The 22,379-nt window shown below is 40.3% G+C and overlaps 1 protein-coding gene across 2 annotated transcripts in view; it reads right to left on the bottom strand.

Annotated features, from left to right (window-relative positions):
* Positions 1-5,983: 5,983 nt before the first annotated feature.
* Positions 5,984-22,379, bottom strand: part of LOC117406034 (DNA polymerase alpha catalytic subunit-like) — an 84,945-nt gene continuing 68,549 nt past the window's right edge. The window contains exons 36-37 of one of the 2 annotated variants that reach the window (XM_034924008.2): positions 21,758-21,842; positions 5,984-6,450 (exon numbers count right to left, since the gene is read on the bottom strand). In XM_034924008.2, coding sequence (XP_034779899.2) covers positions 6,308-6,450; positions 21,758-21,842 — 228 coding nt within the window. In that variant the 3' untranslated portion in view covers positions 5,984-6,307. The remainder of the gene's footprint in view (positions 6,451-21,757; positions 21,843-22,379) is intronic. The other variant, XM_059030788.1, reaches the window with a different exon arrangement.

Below are 22,379 nucleotides of genomic sequence, written 5' to 3'. Positions count from 1 at the left end.
CGCCCAAATTGCTGCGCATTGCCCAGGTAACCGAGTTTGCTGTTAAACACGGTCTCCAGGCCGCAGTCTGGACTCTTGTTTGCTGGATCCGCAGTTATTTAACTGCTGCTGTCTGCAGTGTAGACAGTCTGCGTAGATGGCTTGTTTAACAGTGGGTGCCAACTTGTCCCATTAAGAGCCGATTTTAAGTCATTAGTCTCGGGAGGTTTTATTTTGAAAGGGATGTTGTTGAAGTGTCTGTTTCAATGGGTTCCCCGTTTACACGCTAATAATCTTTAATCTCATTCCTCGAGGGTGGTTCTGTAGCGCGAGAGAGGAGAATAATTCAAATAAATAATCATAATCGCTTTAAAAATACAAACAAGGCGAACGAATTCATCGAAATATGCAGATTCAGGTATTATCTGACTTTATTAAAGCATGTTGCAAATAATTATATGGACAAAATGTATTGGTTCTAAAAAAAAAAAAAGTAACCACATTTCAAACAACGTTGCACTATATATATATATATATATATATATATATATATATATATATATATATATATATATATATATATATAGATAGATAGATAGATAGATAGATAGATAGATAGATAGATAGATAGATAGATAGATAGATAGATAGATAGATAGATAGATGCTAAATAAACGTATTTGATATATTCAACATGTGTCCACCCGGGGCCGAAAGGGAAAGGCCTATAGCCTCTAAACTATTATAATAGGCCTGCGTAAAGCAAAACATGAGTGTTTCAAATAATACCGAGTTGATGATGGTGACAGTACTTATGAATGTGTTAAACTGTGAGTTACAATGCGGTCGGATTACAATGTAAACCGTAATGACCACAATAACCCGCTGTAGCGAACGTTTTCAATGGCGCAAAACTGGTAATAACATCTATGATGCCAGCCTTGTCAAAGCTGGTCCTTTTCTGATTAATGGAGTAACATTAATCAGAAAAGTGCCAGAACCGGTGCCATTATTGCAGTTAATGAACTCCTTTCAGCAAAGTCATTTTCTCCCATTTGACCCGTCCATGGTGCTGAATCAAATCGCGTGAAATTACCTCCTCGATTAATCTTTCTCTTTATTACTTGGTCCAATGAAAAGCTTTTCCTTTCCATGTTTACAAGACCTAATCCCATCTCATTCTGGTGCTGCAAACAAGCACGATCAGAGAGAGAGAGAGAGAGAGAGAGAGAGAGAGAGAGAGAGAGAGAGAGAGAGTTCAGTAGGATCGGTTCTAATTCCACACTTTAATATTCCACATAAATATCACGCGTTAAAGACCCCCTGACTTCGATCAAGTCCGTATTAAACATTTGACACGTCACGCATGCCAAGCTCAGAGTGTCTTTTCAAAGAAGCATTAAGCAAAGAAACCAATTCACTCCTCCTTGTAAACCTCCCCAAGTGCTGAATGAGGAGGAGGTTTTTTTTCTTTCTTTCTAAAAAGGCCACTGGAGCGTATTTAGGGGATTTATGAGGTTTTCCAGAATGGTGTAATCTTATTGTGAACATTATCAATGAATGGCAACCCAATTTGCTCCTAATATCTGGGAATGCTTGCTACAATTCAGAGGGATCCTGCACTCCGGCCTGAAAGCGACACTCCCTCGAGGCTTGAGCCACGGTACCTACCAGGAATTAGCTCAATTACTTTCCCTCTGTATTATTCTGTTGAAGAGAATTCCTTGACATTTTTTATTTGCGTTTTTAGTTTCCAACCAACTTTTCTAAAATACAAATTTGCTTTAAAACCCTACACTGCTAAATACAATGTGTTTCCGACAGAACGCTATACTGTTATAGAATCCTGCACTTACGAACACATGTATATTTATAATTAAACTATTGCCATTGTAGGAAGGGTGTTTGTTTATTATTAATATAATATTGCAAACAATAAGACTACATATTGAAACGCATTGTTTTTTCATCCTAGAGACTATAAAAAACAGTAAGTGACAATGCGCTTCTTAAATGATCATTACTTGACCTAAGAAGTATTTACTTACCAGTAAACACTTATCAAGCAGGGGAGCCGATTGATTAAAACTGGGATGTGTTGTTTGTATGCTCATAAAGACACAGCCATGCTCTGGAGCCTAGTAGTCGAAGCTGAAAGTACTTTACTTGTGCATGAATGAACCACGAATTTCCTCCCCCGGATCGCTCCTGCAAATTTCACACCCCTGAAATCAAACCGATAAGCCGCCTGATAGAAACTCTGCCGCCGCGTTCCCTTTGGAATTGTTTAGAAAGAAAAAAAAAAGTGAATCACTGGTAGCACTTTCTACTTTTTTTCTGGCTTGCCTTAATTCGCCTCTCTTTTGCTCTCATCCAATTAGCGCAGTGTATTAAGAGGTTTATCATCTCATAGCCAGCTATTCAGAGAAACCAGGAGAACACTTTGCAATAGAGCCTCCTCTCCTTTGACACCCTCAGGTACTTACATATTCCACTGTGCTATGAATAATAGGGGGAGAATAGAGCACTAATTCCCTCATCAAAGAATGCCTTGTCTGCTGCTTTGCTCAACACCACCATTCTAATCAAAAGAAAGGCAATAAAGCTTAGCATAACAAAACGAAACCTACTTATTAGCTTAGTGGTTAAATTAATGCAAAAACCACTGCTATTCAACACCGTGGACTGAAAACACCCTCCAGCAAACTGGATAATGCTCCCAGAGAGCTGGAGGAATTTCAGGGTGAAATCTGAAGCCGATATAGATGACTTAATCTACTAAATTGCTATATAAAGGCATTTCGCAGGGATTGTGGCAGTTCACAAATGCTTAATCTCTATGCTTCAATTGATTCCGATGTCATTATGAGGACGTGAATTCATTACACGTAGATATAAATATAAATAGGCAGGCTGGAGACCACAGCTCTAATACATGCAAACATCAGGCATACAACCACACGGTGATGTGGGATCTTATTTATTAGTTATTCATTTATCTAGAGATTCTGGAAGAGTTTGCTGATATATATATATATATATATATATATATATATATATATATATATATATATATATATATATATATAAAATCATCGACATATGCACATTCAAGTATTATCTGATTTAACTAAAGTATGTCGCAAATAATTATATGGGTAAAATATATTGGTTATATGTATTAAAGACGGTAAATTGGCATTTTAGATGTATACCGTATCATGGTTTATGGTTAAAGAAGAACACGCTTCTTCAATGTAAAATAGAGTAACCTATATTATATTTTGTGATCAGATCAACATGTCAACGTGAACAGTAGGCTGTTTATGATCTTTACTACATTGTGCATTTGATGCAATTCGCAGCTTCCTGTAATTGTGAGAAATGGAAGATACAGATAGATTTGGATTTTCAATGTTTAAAATATCGCAGAAGTGCTCTCCTGAATGGATACGCATCATAGTGGTATGCGTGTGGACATGCAGTCACAGGTTTGCACAGGGCAAAGACAAGGCAGAGGCTATGAGGCAGAGCACCCCAATGAACAGATCTGTCAACTTGAGAGTTATTCTTAACCATTTCAGTAAATCTAAACAAACAACCGTGTTTGGCAGATTTTCAAAAGGTGTTTTTCTCAGGCGCTCTTGATGCGGCTAATCCAGCTGTTAAAAACGCCTTTCTTTAATGCAAAAGATGACCAGTTTAAATAGATTTCTACTTTAAACCCTCCTGTACGATAAATATGCTAGAACAGAGCGTTTTGAATGTTCACAGTCTATGACCAAAACCCGAAGCCCAGTTTTTATGGTATAAATGCAGAAACTGTGGCTTAAGTACAAAAGTGCATTGAAAGTGCGAGCCTTGATTCAATTGTTGAGATCTTGACAGCCCTGCAATACCTGGAGTAGTTTTCCTTTTCGCAAAGTTGTATGGGATGCTGATGAGCATTTATATAATTGGATCCCTCTGGCAGGTCAGGTGATAAACGATCAGACATCAGGCAACAACGGAGCCTGTGTGCTGCTGTTTGCACTTACAGCTGTCAAGTGAACGATTCGAGCTCAGATCAACTTTTAAAGAAAAGGAAGGTGACAACACAGGGCTCAGCATCGCTGCTGAATCGCAAGACGGTGCTGGCAATGTCAAGCCTGTTTTACTGAATCAAAAAACAACGACACCCAAGACCCAGAACCGATGACTTGCTCCCAGATATCTTTAAGGAGATCAAATGATTACATTGCATTCTATATACAAGATTTTGCAACTATATATTTTCAGCCATTCTTCACATATTAAATGTCCCTGCATTGAGAACAGCATCATGAACTAGGCAGACACCATATATAAAAAAACAAAACAACTTATTTCCTCCATGTTGCACCATAGCGAAAATGCATCCCATTGCAATTCATTATTCAGCCCCTCAGATTTAAAAAAGGCCTCCTGGTCAGTGCACCATGTTCAGAAAGGTGCTGGTGTGAGCTGACTCACCTTACAATCCTGGCAGAGCAGCACCACAGCTTTGCTCATCTTTCAAAAGAAAAAGCAAAAATTACAATTAGAAAAGGCAGGACCTGGAGCAAGGACATGATCCCGCAGGGCTGGGACTGGTCTTGCCAATTCTATAATGATCACCATAGTATGCGTGTAAAATAATTTAGTGAAGGGTTAATAAAAATGCGCTTGCCAACAAATGACCAGACAGACAGGGTTGTTTCATTGTTGCTTTTTAATTTGCCTCCTCCAGCTAACACATCTCCTGAAGGGACATACCCAGTACGGTACTAAAGAAAGAATGGTTTGTACCATTTCAATTGCATGGATAGACTTCTTCACTTTAATCCTGGGTCAGTGTGCTGGAGATGCATTGATACCACATCACCCCCACTTTCTCCCCAGCATGTGCATGTCGTGCTTGGTGCACATCTTCTGCTTCGTGCTGTTCCACAGGGTCCGCGACCTGGCCAGGAGTTACATGCTGCCACCTAGCAACGTTATGCTGGAGCATGGGTTGAACTTTCACAGCTGCACAGATAACACAAGATCTACATCAAACCTGCTACAGCAGATCTCTCTCCTAATTCAACATAGTCTCCTTCAATGACATCAAGTCCTGAAGGCATGAAGTTGGGTTGTACATGTTTTGTGAGTTTGGCTGACACGATTTGAGGTCTGTATCAATGAAAATGTTCTTCTAAATGATTTAAATTATACTCGTAGAAAAGACTTAAACCAAATTAATTTGAAAGCTTTATTTAAGTTTATTTGCATCAACATTCTGTATAATAAATGCAAATACATTAATATATTTTTTAACATTACATAAAGGAGAATATTACACTGAACCTCAAAACGTTTAAAAAATGACTTTTTACATACAAATTAGAAACATGTGTAACCAAAAACCAAAGCAAGTATTAAATATCATATGGAAGTGTATATGATAAGAAAACATTGAGTCTTAAAACACTTAACCCCTCAGCCCCCCCCCCCCCCCCCACCCCCCAAAAATAAGAAAAAAGAAAGCACTAGAACTGGTAAACTAAGCAATCAACAAAACTAGTTTTGTGTCTTAATATTTAAAAAAAAAAAAAAAACTCAGGTCAACTGTAAAAAACAGAACTTATTATTTCTTCAAATGCTCTGAACTTTGTATCCATGCCAACATGCATAGTTGGACTTTGACAATGAACTTGATCTCCAGAGATGGTGAACACGTGGCCAATGATACAGTGGTAAAGTCTTTTCTACACACCTTTAAACTCGGGGGCAACTTAAGTGCCTCTGGACTAAAGAGCTGTCTAAAATTCTGCATGACAAGCATGCCTATTCATTTTTTTTTTTTTATTGAGATGTGCCACTGAAGATCAATGTTTCAAAAATCTATAAAACCAAATAGTGAATGTCAAAAGTTAAATCTAATTTTCTCTTGCTGGACAGATGCAAAACTTCAATGACAGAGGAGTTTTATATCTAGTCTAACATACCAATTCCTTTTTCAAGCTTAAAATTCCAAGGAACTTTTAGCATCCAAGTTTTGGGGTTAAAAGTCCTGAAAGAATACCTGGTGAAATTTTTTTTACCCCAAATCTGCAACATATTACTGATGTCATGTGCATAACAGGACATCCTCTGCTTTACAGAAGCACCAGGTCAGACAATTTACTGCTAGTCCAAAAATGGATTATTATAAGTAGGCAGGTACCGGGACATTAGAAAAAGGCTGACTGCATTAGTACACAGTCTGAACACTGAAATGTCTAAAACCAGAGAGCCAGAGGTATTGTTCGCACGGAGTTTACATTGCACTGCCAGGGCAGCTGAAAGGCTACTTGAGACAGGTAAGGGACTGGAAGAGCTTGCTGAGATTGACCTCGGAGTAGCCGCTCACCGACAGAGCTTTGTCAGCGACTTCCTTCAGCTTCTTGTACCACACCTTTTCCTCTAATGAGTTCAGTCGCGACTGGCATTCTGAAGAGCAAAAGAAAACGAAGACAAGATTAGAACAAAACTCGTGCCATCCAAATAGGATACACACTTCACATACTTTTACACTCAGTTAACAAACATGATCTTAATAAGCAGCAACACTTCCAGGGATGGAAATAAGACTTCTCTTGCATAGTCGTGAGACCCATTCCTGGTTTTAATAGGAGTTTGATTAGCCAGTGTATAGGTAACAAGCTCAGGTTTGTCTTCTTAAACTCACAGCAAAACTAGGAATGGATCAAATGGCTATGCAAGGGGAGTCTTATTTCCCTACTCTTCCACTGAACATCAATAGGAACTTTCTTCCCCTAAACTACTTGTAACTAAACAGCATCCTTGCATAACATTAAAGAACTGAACACAAGCACAAAGACCCCTGCATGAGAGGTTTCGAGCCATTGATCCTTCCACTATAGTATTTAGATATTAAATAGAGGTCTGCTGATTTAGATCATTTAATTTCTAAAGAAGGACGTCTCTTCCCAAGCTACCAAGCAGTGTGAAGAAGAACAGTTTTTATTTTAAAAGCATCCTCTAACCACAGCTCTGCCAATACAGGCAGCTTCAGGAAAACATTGCCCAGCAGTGTTTCTCTCTGTTTGTGTAACCCCTAGACAGGGCGTGCTTGCAGGACTCAAACACACTGGCCATCACCACATTCCTAACCTCTTTGAGAGACTGCTGTAAAAGGATTCCATAGGAACCATTCATAACGGTTACTCTACGATGCAGACGCTTGTCAACCACTGGAAACTGTAATTAATCTAGCAAACTAAATTTCACATTGTCCTCAAGAACATCCGCCATGTGCAACAGCCTTTCCTTGGTCTCTGCTAGCAAAGAAAGATGCTACTGCCGATACAGCGAGCAGGGCACCTCCCTGCAGTACAGGCTGCACAAGATGGCACTGCCAATACACCGAGCAGTGCATCTCAGGCTGAAGCTTCTCGATTTGGTATTAATTTATTTAGGGTATCAAGGGCATTATCATTTAAGCGAACATAAAAACAAGTGACACCTCTGCAAGTGCATAGAAACGTCAATCTGCCAGATGTCTCTGCTTTCATATGCTGCTTCTCAAGCGCCTTCTCTGCAAGACACACTGCTAATGGGCTGGCAATCATTTAGATAATGACAGGGCCTCTGCTCCACAGGGAAGTCCCCTCAGAGATGGGGGTTTTACTCCAGGGGGACTGCGACAGTCATTTTCCCAGAATACAAAACAACCTAGCTACGCACCCGGCACAGTGAAATGGGCACTGTACTGGATCTCTATTCCAGGGGGAACAGGAAACTTCAAGATCCCATCTAGGGTGGAACCTAGGCAGCAGTTTAAGATTTTTACAGGAAAAAAAACAAACAAGTAACAAACAAAAAAAAACCCTATCTATATGTAGATCTATATTTTATTTTTAACCTGAACCCCAATCGACTTTGTTTTGGTAGAAAGTAACAGTAACTGCCAAAGGTCAATGATAAGGATCGGTATTCAATTGTACAGTTGGCCAAGGAGGCGGCTGGCTGCAAGAAACACAGAAATGAGTTGCTAGCCAATTTCTACATTAGAAAAAGTTTCACAGACCAATTCAAAAGCAATTCTCTCCCCTGGAGCGGCCAGCCTGGAAGAGCTTTACTTGGAAGCTAAATATGTCCAGTGAAGTAATCTGGTGCTCACACACACACACACACACAATGTGTTTTTGAGGTTCGGTTTGAGAAATAAAATGAGGTTTACTGTCACAGCTGGCCCTCGACGGCGCTTTGGATTTGAATGACACAGAGCGCAGTGGAGAGCTGTCGAGCAGGGGTTTAAGATTGTGCAGTAATAAAGAGCAGGGAAGATGAGAGAGAGGACACAGCCCCTGATGTGTTTACCAACTCCGCTGATGGGATATTGACTTTTCCCACCAGGTTGGATAGAAAGGGGACTATTTACTCTGCCATACAACCAAGTAAGAATGACAACTAGCTACACTCCTTGGAGACAATGGAGAGGTCTGCACTTCACCTACTGTACTGGCAAACCCTGAGGGAGGGGTCCTGTACCTTCTCAAAACTCAGTGCGATAGCTACTCTGATTTATATGAGCATGTGCAGAGAGGAGGTCCCTAACACGTAAACTTGACGAGTAAAACCGTTCTGGGGAGTGGGGATTTTAATAAGCAAGGCAAGGTTGAGTCCCCCAGAGGTTATCCATTTACTGGGATATTTCTTCATTTTATCCAAAACTGAAATGGTGTCTGCCAAGACAAAAGTCAAAGTGATACCATACCTATCTTGGCAGGCAACAGTGCAGAAACGGGTCGTTTTTTTGGGAATACAATTAACTAAATATATATCCCACCCACCCAGTAGTAAAATTGATAAGGTCTTGGTTAATCAAATATTAAACCTGTTTTGCAGAAGCTAACCTGTTTAGGGACACCAAAATACTCAGCTAACAAGGAGTTTGATTGGGGATAAATGGGCAATAACTGTCTAAACCAGAGTCATTCATCATTCCTAGAAAATAGATACAATTTAAAATCAATAATATAAAAACTCCTGGTAGGACCAAAAAAAAAAAGCACATTAGCATACTATTCAAGTGGTTTAAATGTATGGCTGGAGGGTATCAAACCATCTCTCATAGTGGTCTCTGGACATTGGAAGAGTGACACAGATACAAGCTTCCCCCAGTTAGACAGGTTCCGCATCAAATTTCACAAAATCAGTCAGAAATCGCAGCCCTGATTGAACCTCAGTGTGAATCAATGAAAAAAAAAAAAAATTATGCCGTCTGTATTTTCCATTTGAAAGCGCCTACTTCTCATGGGGCGGACTTAACTCCATTTGCTGATTGTCCAGTGCACAAATCCGATTGCCATCAATATTGGCCGCATAAGCAGAAAACATTCCTTTATTACAGGCATCCAGAAAGCTTTCACACCCCACTGTTCCCCTGATGACTGGGACAAACTTCCCTGATCTCAGGGAGGCTAGCCAATGCGCTCAGGAACTCTTTCCTATTATCTAGTGTGGTGGGCTATTCAGCACAAAGACCACATTGAGGCATTCTGAAAAAACAACACATTTTATTAAAAAGAAGTTACCTGTCCAACCACTTTATAAAAGACATGCAGGTTCAAATGATTGTGATCCATTTTCCTCGTGGGTCCTTTCTAGGTTTAATGAAATCATTGTGGCACCAATAAACCCATAGTGACAAAAGCCAAGCTGGATATTTTTGTTGTTTATAGTTTTACAGGATAGGGCTTCATACACCTCAGAATAGCTGATGCCCTAAGCTAGCAAAGCGGTGTGTTTAGCTCTGATTTTTGAGTTCTTGATCCACAATTCAGTACCTACTGCTAGAGCTCCTCATCCCTCAGGAAAGGTTCTTGAACTCAGTAACATACACAGACCTTGCCAAGGGAAGAAACATCAAGTCACAGGTGTCCCTTTAGTGAAAAGCAGCTGCTTACATAGTCATACAAATCAATACTAAACTTCACCCAGCAGGATTAAGAACTCCAGAATATCTTCCAGCCCACAATATGTTTGCTATCAAAAAAACAATATGATAATTCAATGAAATGGCTTCACCATAGCCTTTGTATGACCATTACGTCAAAGACAATCGCCACGATTAGCCCACACTAGCAGGGAGCTGGTGGGTGGTGTGAAACCCGGGAGCAGGGGGGTAAAGGGACACGGAATCCATTCTGTGGTGTTGAATAAATAAAGTTAGAAGCTGAAACACAGAGGGGACTGAGGTTAAGCGCTGGAGAGCATGCCTAAATAAAGTTCTGAACAGAGGAGATGGAAAAATAAGCACACAGTGTAATCCCGAGAACCTATTACTTCAGACAATTTGCTTTGAAGAAAAAAAAAAAAAAAAGAATGGTAAATGATTACCCAAAAGCAATCATGTCATCATTTCTGAACGATGGAATAAAATATTTTTTTTCTTTTTTTTTTGTATGTGGCTGAATGAGAGCAACTTAAAAGCCACAGAGCTTGTCAGAGGCACTTTATTGCACGCTTACCTTTCTTTATACATGTATCTTTTCTTTTTTTTTTTTTAGATTTTACACCCTGTTTCCCAATTCATCACTGCACAGGCGGACTAAAGCCCCCTCAAGCACCCAGCAGGGGGAGTATTTAAAATAAATAGCATTCTCTAAGAGAGAGAGAGAGAGAGAGAGAGAGAGAGAGAGAGAGAGAGAGAGAGAGAGAGAGAGAGAGAGAGAGAGAGAGAGAGAGAGAGAGAGAGAAAAACATGCTCAGCTACAAGGCCAGACACTGTATCAGCTTCAGCAGTGTCTAACAAGGTGTAAATACAATAACAAGCATGTAATTAAGTGAGCATGATGAAGTTAATGGAGATAATTCATTCCATTTTGGTGCTTATGAATATTCTATTAGATGTTATCAGGCAGCTGGAATAGCTGTTAATTTAATCATCATTCAGACCAGCAAAATGTTCTTTGTGCGAGCATAATTGCAGAGAATGAATAATTGATTTGACAATCGTACCAGAGGATTTCAAACAGCTCGCTGCCCCTGAAGAGAGCAGAGAGGGAGGAGGGATGGGATTCTGCAAGCCCTGAAGAGGTGGCAGAGAAGCCAGCCTATAAATTGAGCATTATCAAAAAGCAGATAAAGGACAATTTTTATTTTATCAATGCAACAAAATTACATTACCGAGCGCCCATAATCACTCTGCCCACACTTAACAGGGAGGGGGGGAAAAAGAGAAATGAATTGCTCTTCAGGGAAAGAATGAAATCAGTTCAGAATCATTTAGAAGCCATTGATATTGGATATAATTTTTTATGTTTTATTATGGGAAATCTCAAACTGTGTTTGAAATTGCTTCCACATTTAACTTGGTAGCCTGCAATCAAGAAGTAGATTGTATTTTACATGTAGACCAGAGCTATTAAACATGCCCCATGAATTTCAAAATCGGTTTATTTATATATTATACAGGAAAGAGATGATTCCGTACCGCCCTGTCTCCATCTTTACCAGATGGCTAGCCAGTCAGTCTTGCACCAGGGACTGGCGTATAATGTCCAAATCCCTCTCCCAGCTTTTAAAACAAACCAAAAAAAAATAAATACACAAAACAAAAACAGCAAAAGAAAATAAACAAAACCCCTGAAGGCACAGATACACAAGCAGCCAGCACAGAACTCTCACCAGGGACTGCTGTTTACATCAAACCTAATTAGACACCAACAGCCTTTGTTTAGCGTGAGTCACTGCAGTGTTCAGAGTAGTGCAACACCTATCCTAATGGTTCCATTTAGAAAGGTTTTTCCAAAGGCGCAGTGGGATGGAAGCACTGCACAGTGAACTGCGGAGGTCTGGGTTGAAGTCTAGCTGAGGGAACAAGTGAAATTCATTTGTATGACTCATCCCTGTACCACACGACAAACCCCGGACATGTCACAAGTGCAATGGCAGCAAAGCGGACAGAGCTGGAGGGCAGACAGATGTGTTTGCCAGGTACTTCTCTCTTTGTTTTTTTTTATGATTGCTCAGATTCAGGGTTGGGGTCAATTCCTGTTTTTCAATTTCAAATCCACCTCCAATTTCTTTTTTAAAAATCAATTCCCCATTCCAATTTCTTCAAAGGAATTGGAATTTATATTTTAGAGAGAATTGTTGGGATTGCTCATCTGCTTTCACTTGAAGCGAATTTAATGTGTTGTCACTGAGAAGCTCATTTTAACAGAATACTGCTAATTGCCATTTTGATCAATGATGTGCAGGAATTGATTAAAAAGGGGAATGGGAATTAGAAATTGATTTTAAAAAGGAATCGGAAATTTGAACAGGAATTCAACCCTGCTCAGATTACCAATGTTTTCCAAGGTACAGTTTCGATGTCAGAGACGCTCGTGTGGATTCCAACCCCCTCCCAGAGAAATTTCTTTTTTAAAAAACGCCTATAGACAGAACGGATTGGTACATTAAAAATGAGCACATCAATAAAACCCATGTAACTCTACCAATACACTAAGATCAAATGATGTGCCTACATTCAAAATCCCTAAATTGAGATCCAATATGGCCCAACATGCCTTTGTGTATCAAGCTTCCCATCTTTGTAACCCACTGCCTTCGAACATAAAAACAGCCTCTTCACAATTAGGAGGCTGTGTGGTCCACTGATTAAAGAACAGGGCTTGTAACCAGGAGGTCCCCGGTTCAAATCCCACCTCAGCCACGGACTCATTGTGTGACCCTGAGCAAGTCACTTAACTTCCTTGTGCTCCGTCTTTTGGGTGAGACGTAATTGTAAGTGACTCTGCAGCTGATGCATAGTTCACACACCCTAGTCTCTAAGTTGCCTTGGATGAAGGCGTCTGCTAAATAAACAAATAATAATAAAATAATACCTTTTTAAATCGCTCATGAATATGTATTTTAAATCTAACCGGGGTGGCTAATCCTGTAGATACTTGACAATGGCCAGGATCATGTAAATAAGATTTCTTTATGCTTTTATGTTGTGTTACTGTTTTAAATGTGCCCTGTTTGAATGATTTCTCTCTTTTCCATTGATTTTATCATGTTATTTATTGCTGTCTTCTCTTGTCAGGACCCCCTTCTTGTAAATGAGATGTATATCTCAAGGATTCTACCCTGGTTAAATACATACAATTGAAATCTGATAAAGCATCTCTTCCCTCTTTCTGGGACATTGCCACAGTACTACCAGGAGACAGTGCAGTTCAACGCGGAGCACTGGCCAGCCATGCTAATCAAACAGACCATCAATCTTGTTCCGTGCAGGAGCTACACACAGTGGGTGACCTCTGAAACAGTTGTCAGAGTAATTTTAATGCTGCTCTGGATTTAACTTGACTAACTGGAAGCAATGGAGCCCCCCCCCCCCATCTCTCTTTCTTGTTCTCGTGGCAGCAGTTATCAAAAACGCTACAATAACAGCTTCAGAAGTAGAATGGCGGAAGATTGGTTTTCTATTGTGCTGCTGAGCTGGCATAATGCCCGCTTTAAAAGCAATTGGCTGCTCATCACTGGAGAAGAAAGAGAGGAGAAAAAAAAAACTGCCAGATACGACACTAAATGCCTTGGAAAGAAGTCTCAGGACTAAGGCCCCCCTGATTCCCAATCCATCCAGCTGACTTTTTTTATTGGGGAGGGGGTGGGGGATATTCGGTGTGGCAAGGAGAATGGATAATACAGTATGGCGTAAATGTTGCAATGTTAAGTTTTGACCGGATTTGAACCCATGCCTCTTGATTAGCAGCAACATTCTACGGCAACCAACACGTGAAATCAGTAATTTACAAGCTAAAAATATAGAAATCCTAAAAACAGAACTGTCCAAGGTACTGAAATTCTACAAGAAAGAGACAGACACTCACCTTGGAACACATTATCCTTTGTGTGGAAAGACAAAATAATTCTCCTGGGTCTTAGATAAGACGAGGAAGGGGGGAAAAAAGGAGCTTTAGATTTGTTAACATTTCAATTAAAATTGTGATTACAGTGCAGCGCGACAACATCTGTATTTATAATTTTACTGTCGGATGACTTGCCGTGCTAAACAATAGCTTCAAGTGGAAAAGTAATTGGAATTTGTCTGCAACATGCCAGGCAGTGACACAAAGCTTTTTAGGGAATAAAGAATATTTGGTTTGATTATAAACTTAACCAGGTAGGGATGATCAGAAACAGAAGATTGTTTTCATAAAATACAAGAGGTTTATTAAAATAGTTCCAACAGGAAGATATTTATTGCATTTGACTCTCCTGATCTTCATACAAGCCTGACTTCTAATTAAAATGCTTTGAACGGTAATACCCCAGGGCTAGAAATAAGACTCCTACTGCATAGCAGTTTTCACCCATTCCAGGTTTTACTACAAGCTTGATTAGCCACAATAGTATAGGTCCCTACACACAGCACAGTCCTAGCCTGTTCCCCAGGATCTGCACTTCATATATCACTAAAAGCAGAGATTCCTAACTTTGCACGACTAGAATTATTGACGTTTCTAAATAAATCACCACTGTTGCTCGGTCACACATGCAACTCTCCTATTAAACACTAAAAAGATGCTTTACAAAACACTCCTCTGTAGCTTTAATGACCAAACATGCTGTATGCTGTCATTTCCAACCACATGACCAAGTTCCAGAAGCCTGGAAGTTGCGTTTATCAGAACTATTAACATGAACCCTTTTTATTCCGGGAGCAGGCACTTTTAACCCTTCGTATCCTGGATCCCCCTCCAGCTGTTGCAACATGGTGTAGTATTCTAGTTCTGAGTGCATCTTTCGTTAACCCTTTAAGGTAGTAGGATCAGAGAATTGTACAAATAGTGTACGATTTCTGGTAAGCTTGTACTTGTGACTGCCGAATCTCCCAAAAGAAAAAAATAAAATAACTCGCTTGTCTAGCTTTGTCTATCTAACTTCACTTTAGTTTTGAAAGTGTATAAAACCATCCCTGATTGGTTGTTGGAGCCTTTGGAGATGTCAGTCATTTGGCAAGCAGCCAATGGTTGTTTAAAATGGGTGTCCAATGTCAACATTACATCATCGTTCATATATGAACAATTTCTAGCAGCGAAAGGGTTAAGGGGTTAAAGAGGAACTAATGGACAAAAAAAAAAAAAAAGTGATTATAAACTATGAAAAAGAGATCCTGCATGCAAAGAACGAGGTCCCTCAGTCAAGTAACCCTTCTGCGGTGTCCATGATAGAAAGGGTTACACTGTATACTGTCATTGTCCTGCTGTATAATTGAATAAACGCATAGACAACAAGACGAGGCTGAGACAACAGTTCCGCTCGCCCTTCCCGGAGAGATTGTGGCGAGTCTATTATGAAACTGTTTAACAAGTCCGGGCTCTTGGGAGATTGAGATTCCCTCAAGAAAATTATTATTTCAACACCGCCTCTAACTGCCAAGAATACTCCACTATCTGTGCCATTATTTTTTCTTCTTACACTTCTAAAAAGAATGCTGGCCTGACAACGATGTTTTGGTTTACACTCTGTATCACAATCCACACAAAACTGTCAAAACTAGGGAGAGAAGTAAGCGGTTATCAAGCAACTGTCAAGGCAGTCCTCTGAGGAAAGGAGAGCGACGTGGTTTTAACTGCCGCACATTATCATACTTCGCCAAAGAAGCAAGCAGCATCACTGTAGCTGTGCATCTGTAATGCATTAATTAGATGCACAATATTGCTGTTCTATATACTTAGATTCCAGTTTCTCTCCTCAAGGACTCTCTCCTAAAGTTAATCTAACCATGTGAAGTGGGGAAGTCGTGATCCAAGAATAAAAGCAGGGAAGTAAAGAACCTTGGATCTAAACGGCTCGTAACAATTTCTGAGTGGCCTGGACAAAATACTTTCGAACGTGAACTGAACAACAAATCAGATAAAACTGTCAATTCAACACCCATGTTATAGGAAAGAGAGTCAAGCAATCTTCATGATCAGCAGTAAGGTGAGAGGACCGAGAGAGCATGCTTGGGCGCTGATGGAGTTCCCCTACTTGTCCCACACGGTCTACTGCAGATGCTGGTTTCCCATCCCATAACTGGACAATGTTGCTAACCTTAAAAAAGGGCCACTAGATCAGACCCCAGGAGGCTGAGCTGAAGTTGCACGACCTTGTACTAGAACTACTCTTGATGACCTGAAATAATCAGATACATAAACCTGCATTGTATTTTCTAGACCATCGTTTCTGATTCCCATTAATCCAGCAGCTCATATTTGAATGTTACAGATATGTAAAATATTTCATCTGGCACCTCCTTCCACCAATACATTCAGGATCCGTTCTACAGCAGCAGGTGCTTCCCTGGCTAAAGGCATGTTCAAATCACACCTCTGCACAGGACCCTGTCATGATCCCTGATGAAACACAAGCAAAGTGCATGCATCTCTCTCCTCTCTTCTCATTAAAACCACAGAAGTGTCATTGCAGTAGGATACAAATTGATATTCACACTCTACACAAAAACTATATCTGGGGACACACACAGACAGGTCCCTTTGATCAGACTGTACACCTGCTGGAACCATTACTTCTTTATCTAGTTGAAACAGACGGAGGATGTAGCAATTGTGGTCAAGTGCAATTTACTGAATAGACTGCATTCTTCTAGGTAAGGCAGCTTAGACGGACTCGTACAAAATGTACATCCAATTTAAAGAAATCGAAAATAGCCAGTTAAATTATGTGAAAAATCTAGCTGATGGGATCCCTGTATAGAGATTACTGTCACTACTCATGCAATCATCTAAATCTTGCTTGAGCTAGTGAGAGACACAAAGGATTTCTAATGGCTGTCAGCAGGATACTGTGTTTAGGGAGGGGGGAGGCACTCAAATTCTCTAAAGGCCTTCCTTACGAACGGGATAAACATGGTATCCTTCTGACACAGCCAGAGGAATTCAAACTAGAACACTGCTAACGCTTTGCAATAAATGGCATTGCTTCCCGGGTGCTCACCAAGTAAAGCAACGTGGCCACCTTGCGTTCACAGCTGAGCAACAAAAGCGTGACAGAGGCTCGAATGATGAGAAACAAGAGAACATGACCAGCGGTGAAGCGTCTGACCCTAAGCGTGTAGACTGCAGTCGACGTCTATTCGTGTTACTGCAGTGAATACTTAACATGAGCACCATTCCCTCCCCACTTCATTTGTTAATACCGGCCCCTGGGTTGATGCATTGAGCTGATGAAGAAACTGTTTGGCGTCACATTGTTGGTTGCAGAAGACATCACTTTTAGAGGAAGCCCAGATATATTCCTAAAATACTGCAGGGTGAGGCGTAAAAATAAAAAGGTCAGGACGCAGCAGTTCTGGGAAAACTTCCCTCCCGTTTGTTAATAGAGCTGAAATGCACCTGGTCTGTGCTCACCCCAGACTGGCCGAGATCTCACAGCCCAGACTCGGCACAGATATCCGACTGGCTGAGACCTCATACCCCGGACTCGGCACAGAGATCCGACTGGCTGAGACCTCACACCCCGGACCCGGCACAGAGCTCCGACTGGCTGAGACCTCACACCCCAGACTCGGCACAGAGCTCCGACTGGCTGAGACCTCACACCCTGGATGTATTGAAGCTGGGGTGTCCAATCACGGTGCTGGAGGGCCAGGTTTAACAGTTAAATGAGATTATTAACTACTTTAGGCTCTGGATGGATGTTTAATTGGTTCAATTAAACACTTTAGAACAGGGTTGGAACAAAGGCTAAGAGTGGAAGGGCCAACTTTGGACACCCCTGTCTTAAAGCTACTTACAAATAAGACAAAAAACGATTTACCATCGCAGGCAGCATAGATTTAAAACACACATTTAAAATGTTTAAAATGCCCAATGCGTGTCTCCTTAGAGTCGGTAGAATCTAGAAATTCACTCTTTAGCAAGGCAACCACTATATCATTTTGTTTTCCACTTTTTTATTTCCGTCTGTGTTCTAAGAAGCCCTTTTCATCAAGTGACATCAAATCACACAAACTGCTGGGCACAATAAACCCAGGGACTTGAAGACCCCTGTCCAAGATGAAAATTCTAGCCCAGACCTGTTTAAATCATGTTAACATGATCACAGAAATATATGCTCCATTTCCAATTATTTATGAAGGGCTATCCTTTTCTTTCTTGCCAATTACATTCCCTATCATTTCCAAAAATCTACAAACTGTTTTCAATCAACAAATTTCCTTATTACAGTGTGCCGCCAGCTAGCTCCTGCCTTTCTGTTCTACTAGAGTCTTGATTGGGCCAGCGCTTTGCATTTAGCACAGGCAGTGATTGCAAGTATCAAGCAAATTAAGGTTGTCAATATCATCTTCGAGGAGAATATCCTTCAACCACCACACTGCCACTCGGTGCTTTCAGACACAGAGGCAGGAGAAGAAGCAGCAGTGGCAGAGCCACCACAAGAAGGCTAGCTATAGCCCGGGCGTGTCAGACCCCAAACCTGCATCATCGCAGTGTGATAGATGGGAGTGCTCCTTGTTACGCTGCGGCACAAACACTTGTTCTGCCCCCCATTTTGTGATTTGATTTATGTTTCTGTTGTTGAAAGTGAATCCAGTCAGACTGACAATTCCTGGCTGTGCTCTAGACTTCTTTATTTGATCAGTACCGTGTCATTTTACGAGAGACTTTTTCGGCCAAGACGTTGCCAATTGTTTTATATTAGATTGTGGGTTGCCGATGTGCTTCAGCTTCTGCCTAGGCTCTGTACAGTCAAATAAAGCACATCCAAACCGAGGGGGAGAATAAACACTCACCCCTTCAGTCCGGGGTGCTCTTTGGTGCCATACACCTCAGGAGTGTCGGCTACAGAGAAGCGAATGATCTGGCAGAAAGAAACAACGGTACTGCGCTGTTCCTGGGCTGATCACCTCGAATGTTAAATCAAAGTGTGAGACTGGCTCACAACTGGCCACTAGGCTTTCAAGAGAGCCAGAACAAGGGCTGTACCTTTCCGCATTTCATTACCATGCTGCATGATGCACGTAGTGGCGTGAATAAGGTCAATTCCAAGTTAAGAAGCACAACCGTTCCCCCTTTAGTTCAATACGGTGTGCATGCATGCATGTAGATTACTTACAAAAATGAAATCCTTTTGTACACCTACAACCTGTAGCAAAACCTGATGTCTTAATGGGCCACCCTTTGGATGACGAACGCATTTATCATGCAAATGACTTGAATAGTGCAATATATAAAAGCTACTCAACTACTGTATGCTTTGTGTGCTGCGCTATGTATTTATGTTATATATGAATGAATGCGAGACAGGCACATTATTATTTAAAATATAGAATCACCTATCAAACATAAAATAAATTAACCAATAGTTGAACATTTTCCAAAAAATAAAACACAACATGAACAACCTAAAACATGTAGTTTTAAAAGAAGAATTAGATAATGTACAATATAGAAAATAAAGGAAAATCAATAGATAAATACTCAATACAATAGAAAGGAATAGTAGATTGTTCCATCATTAACTGTGAAGTACATCACATCAGAAGCACATTAATAGATTTAAATAGAAATAAATGAGTGTAGTTACCATGGGTTCAAAGGTCTAGAAGTACCTCCACTGTTTGTTTTCAAACACTCTTTCCCCTGATTAGGGTACGTTAAATATATATGGATTAATAGGAATATATAAACAGAAAGGGGCTTTTACTGCAGCACTTTTTATTTTACACTGAATTTTAATTTAAAGAGTATTGATTTAAAAAGACCATTCCCATCAACCTTAGTATTCACAAGGTTTCGAAAATTAAACTGCATACATTCAATTGACCGCTTCCCTGAATCAGATCCCTGCAAACTCCACTGCAAATTACAAGTGACCTTTGGAGTTGCACAAGGTGCAGGCACAATCACGCATTTAAAAAACTAAGCTTTCCTCTAATGTGCGAGTGTATGAAATCAAATGAGGCTTGCAATGTAATCAGTGTGGTTGGCTGGTTTAATATATGCCGTTTCAAATAAAATCACTGCAGACGCGGAGAGGCTGACCTAATTCGATCTGTTTCTTACTAAAAACACTGACAAGGCAGCAAGCAGAACCAGTGCCAGCTGGGAAAATGCTCAGTTCCGGTACCAAAGAAAAAAAAAAGAAACATTAAAAATAAAAGTACCGGAAGGACAGACCGTAATTTAAGAAAATATACTTACCTCCATTTAAAAGCACACAGGCTGCCTAGATAGAACAGCATCTCTTTATAGTACACCTACAACCTGTAGCAAAACCTGATGTCTTGATGGGCCACCCTTTATATACTTACCTCCATTTAAAAGCACACAGGCTGCCTAAATAGAACAGCATCTCTTTATAGATGAGTTATTTTATGGATGACAAGGAGAGATTGCGTGTATATCGAAGTAAAATGTGTATTTTTATACATGTCCATTACGTGAATTAAAATAAACACATTGAATTTGAATTAAGGCATCTGCATGTAACAAAAAAAACTGACACTATAATTGCAGCCTATATATTGATATATATTTAATTCATGTATTTATTTATGTACGAGTGATTGTTTTTGTGGCTTGTGGTCCCATCTCATCTCAATTCACACTCACACCTCTACTGTTTTATATTGCAAGTACATTTTTTAAATGTATTTTAACTTCTAGGGTTTGTTGCATTCCACAGTATTTTCCTGTCCGTAACAGTTTCTTCTGGACTGTGATGTTTAGGTATGTTTTTTACTTGATAGCCGTATGTACGCAGTTGCCAAGGGAGCTCACAGATTGATCCAGCACGTTTTTTTTTTTTTTTTTGTAGGCCAGCGTAGACTACTTGTTATTCACAAGACAAGAGCATCAAGTGATAATTTGTGCGGATACAAACGTGAACCCAGCGCTATCCTTCAGTGAAAGGTCCTCCTTGTAATTGTTAACCTTGCTGTAAGAGTGGTGCAATTGCCCTTGCAGAAGCTCCAATATACCCAAGTGACAGCAGCTTTAGAAAGATTGGATTACAGAATCGGCACACAGCGTGACCCTAACAGCAGCCTTTCCTGGGACTATGGAATGAGTTGGCCTCTTCTGCAAGGACGGTCCCTCTGTTCCATGGTTTAGGATGTACTGGGAAAGCAGTCGATGAAGCTGGGCACCACACTGGCTAATTGTTTATCCACCTTGCACCCCCACCTCCTCCTGGCTCAGCTAATGCACTGCGCCTAATAGACTGGGCACACCAGGACACATTTCTATTATCCACAAAGCTACGGATTACAGCAAACTCACTTTAACCTCTTCGGAGTCGAACTGCGGATCCAGCACATCGTCAGCGTTTAGATCATGTCTACCAGGCACCAATTATTTAATAATAATACCAGTATTGTTATTGTAATGTAGCCCCGTTTTCATAGCCAAGCCACTCCGATCAAACACAAGATTCTCATGGGATCTGAAAACGCAGCTCATTTCGCTCCATGCATTCTGCTTTGCTCGCCGGTGTTTTTCTCCTGTTGTGAATTTAGCACCCTTGCTTTAGACATGCTCCTGTTCCCTGAATTCAAACTCTAACATGACGAGCATTATACTGACCTGCTGTACAAAAGTGCACGTACAGCATGCTGCCGCAGTTATTTACACACAAGCTGGGATGTACAGTGCAGCTGCACACTGATGCTGGATCAGACCGCTCACTATACAGGTGCTCTGTATACAGGTCCCAAGCCAGTCTAGTTTTCATGGGAACAGACTCTTTGGATGTTGAGTAGTTGGAGTAGATTAAAAGGACGTACCTTTCTCTTGTTTACCCACAGCATAATCCCAGTCAAAAATATACCGGTAATAGCAGAGCTGGGTGTAGAGAGCTTTTTCAGGGTACTATAAAAAAAACAAAAAAAAAATTGTTGATTTCTGAGACTTCTTACAAAGAGCAGAACCCTAAAGACATTCTTTTCAACACATTGTTTGCAAACCCCATTTATAATTATATGCATCTATATTAATCTTATGTACCCAAAACATGCTCAATTTCCATAAACCTAGACTATTTTTTTCTTCCATGTACTTTCAGTTTTCCAATCATAGTTGGTCACATATGGAACATACAAATAGCAGACATCTTTCTGTGCGCATAAAAATGGAGAGAAATGTGTTATTCCTTTCCATCTTTATTAACATATCTATGTATAGTGATATATCAAAATGTACACATTACTTATCCACAAACCCACACTATTCCCTAAAAGCATATGCCAGTATTGCAGGTTTTTATAGATCAATCCAAGCAACTTAAGCACAGAATGTTTTTTGTACCTAAAAGAAAGGATGGAGATTAAGCTATTTGTTTAGTTTTAAATTCAGTCGTAATTGCCGGAACACATCTCCATGACTGTGTGCATTCAGCAGGTTGAATAA

Source organism: Acipenser ruthenus, chromosome 9 (assembly GCF_902713425.1).
Source record: "Acipenser ruthenus chromosome 9, fAciRut3.2 maternal haplotype, whole genome shotgun sequence".
Classification (NCBI taxonomy): domain Eukaryota; kingdom Metazoa; phylum Chordata; class Actinopteri; order Acipenseriformes; family Acipenseridae; genus Acipenser; species Acipenser ruthenus.
Note: the sequence above shows the minus strand (reverse complement) of the source record. Positions and strands in the feature narration are given on the sequence as shown.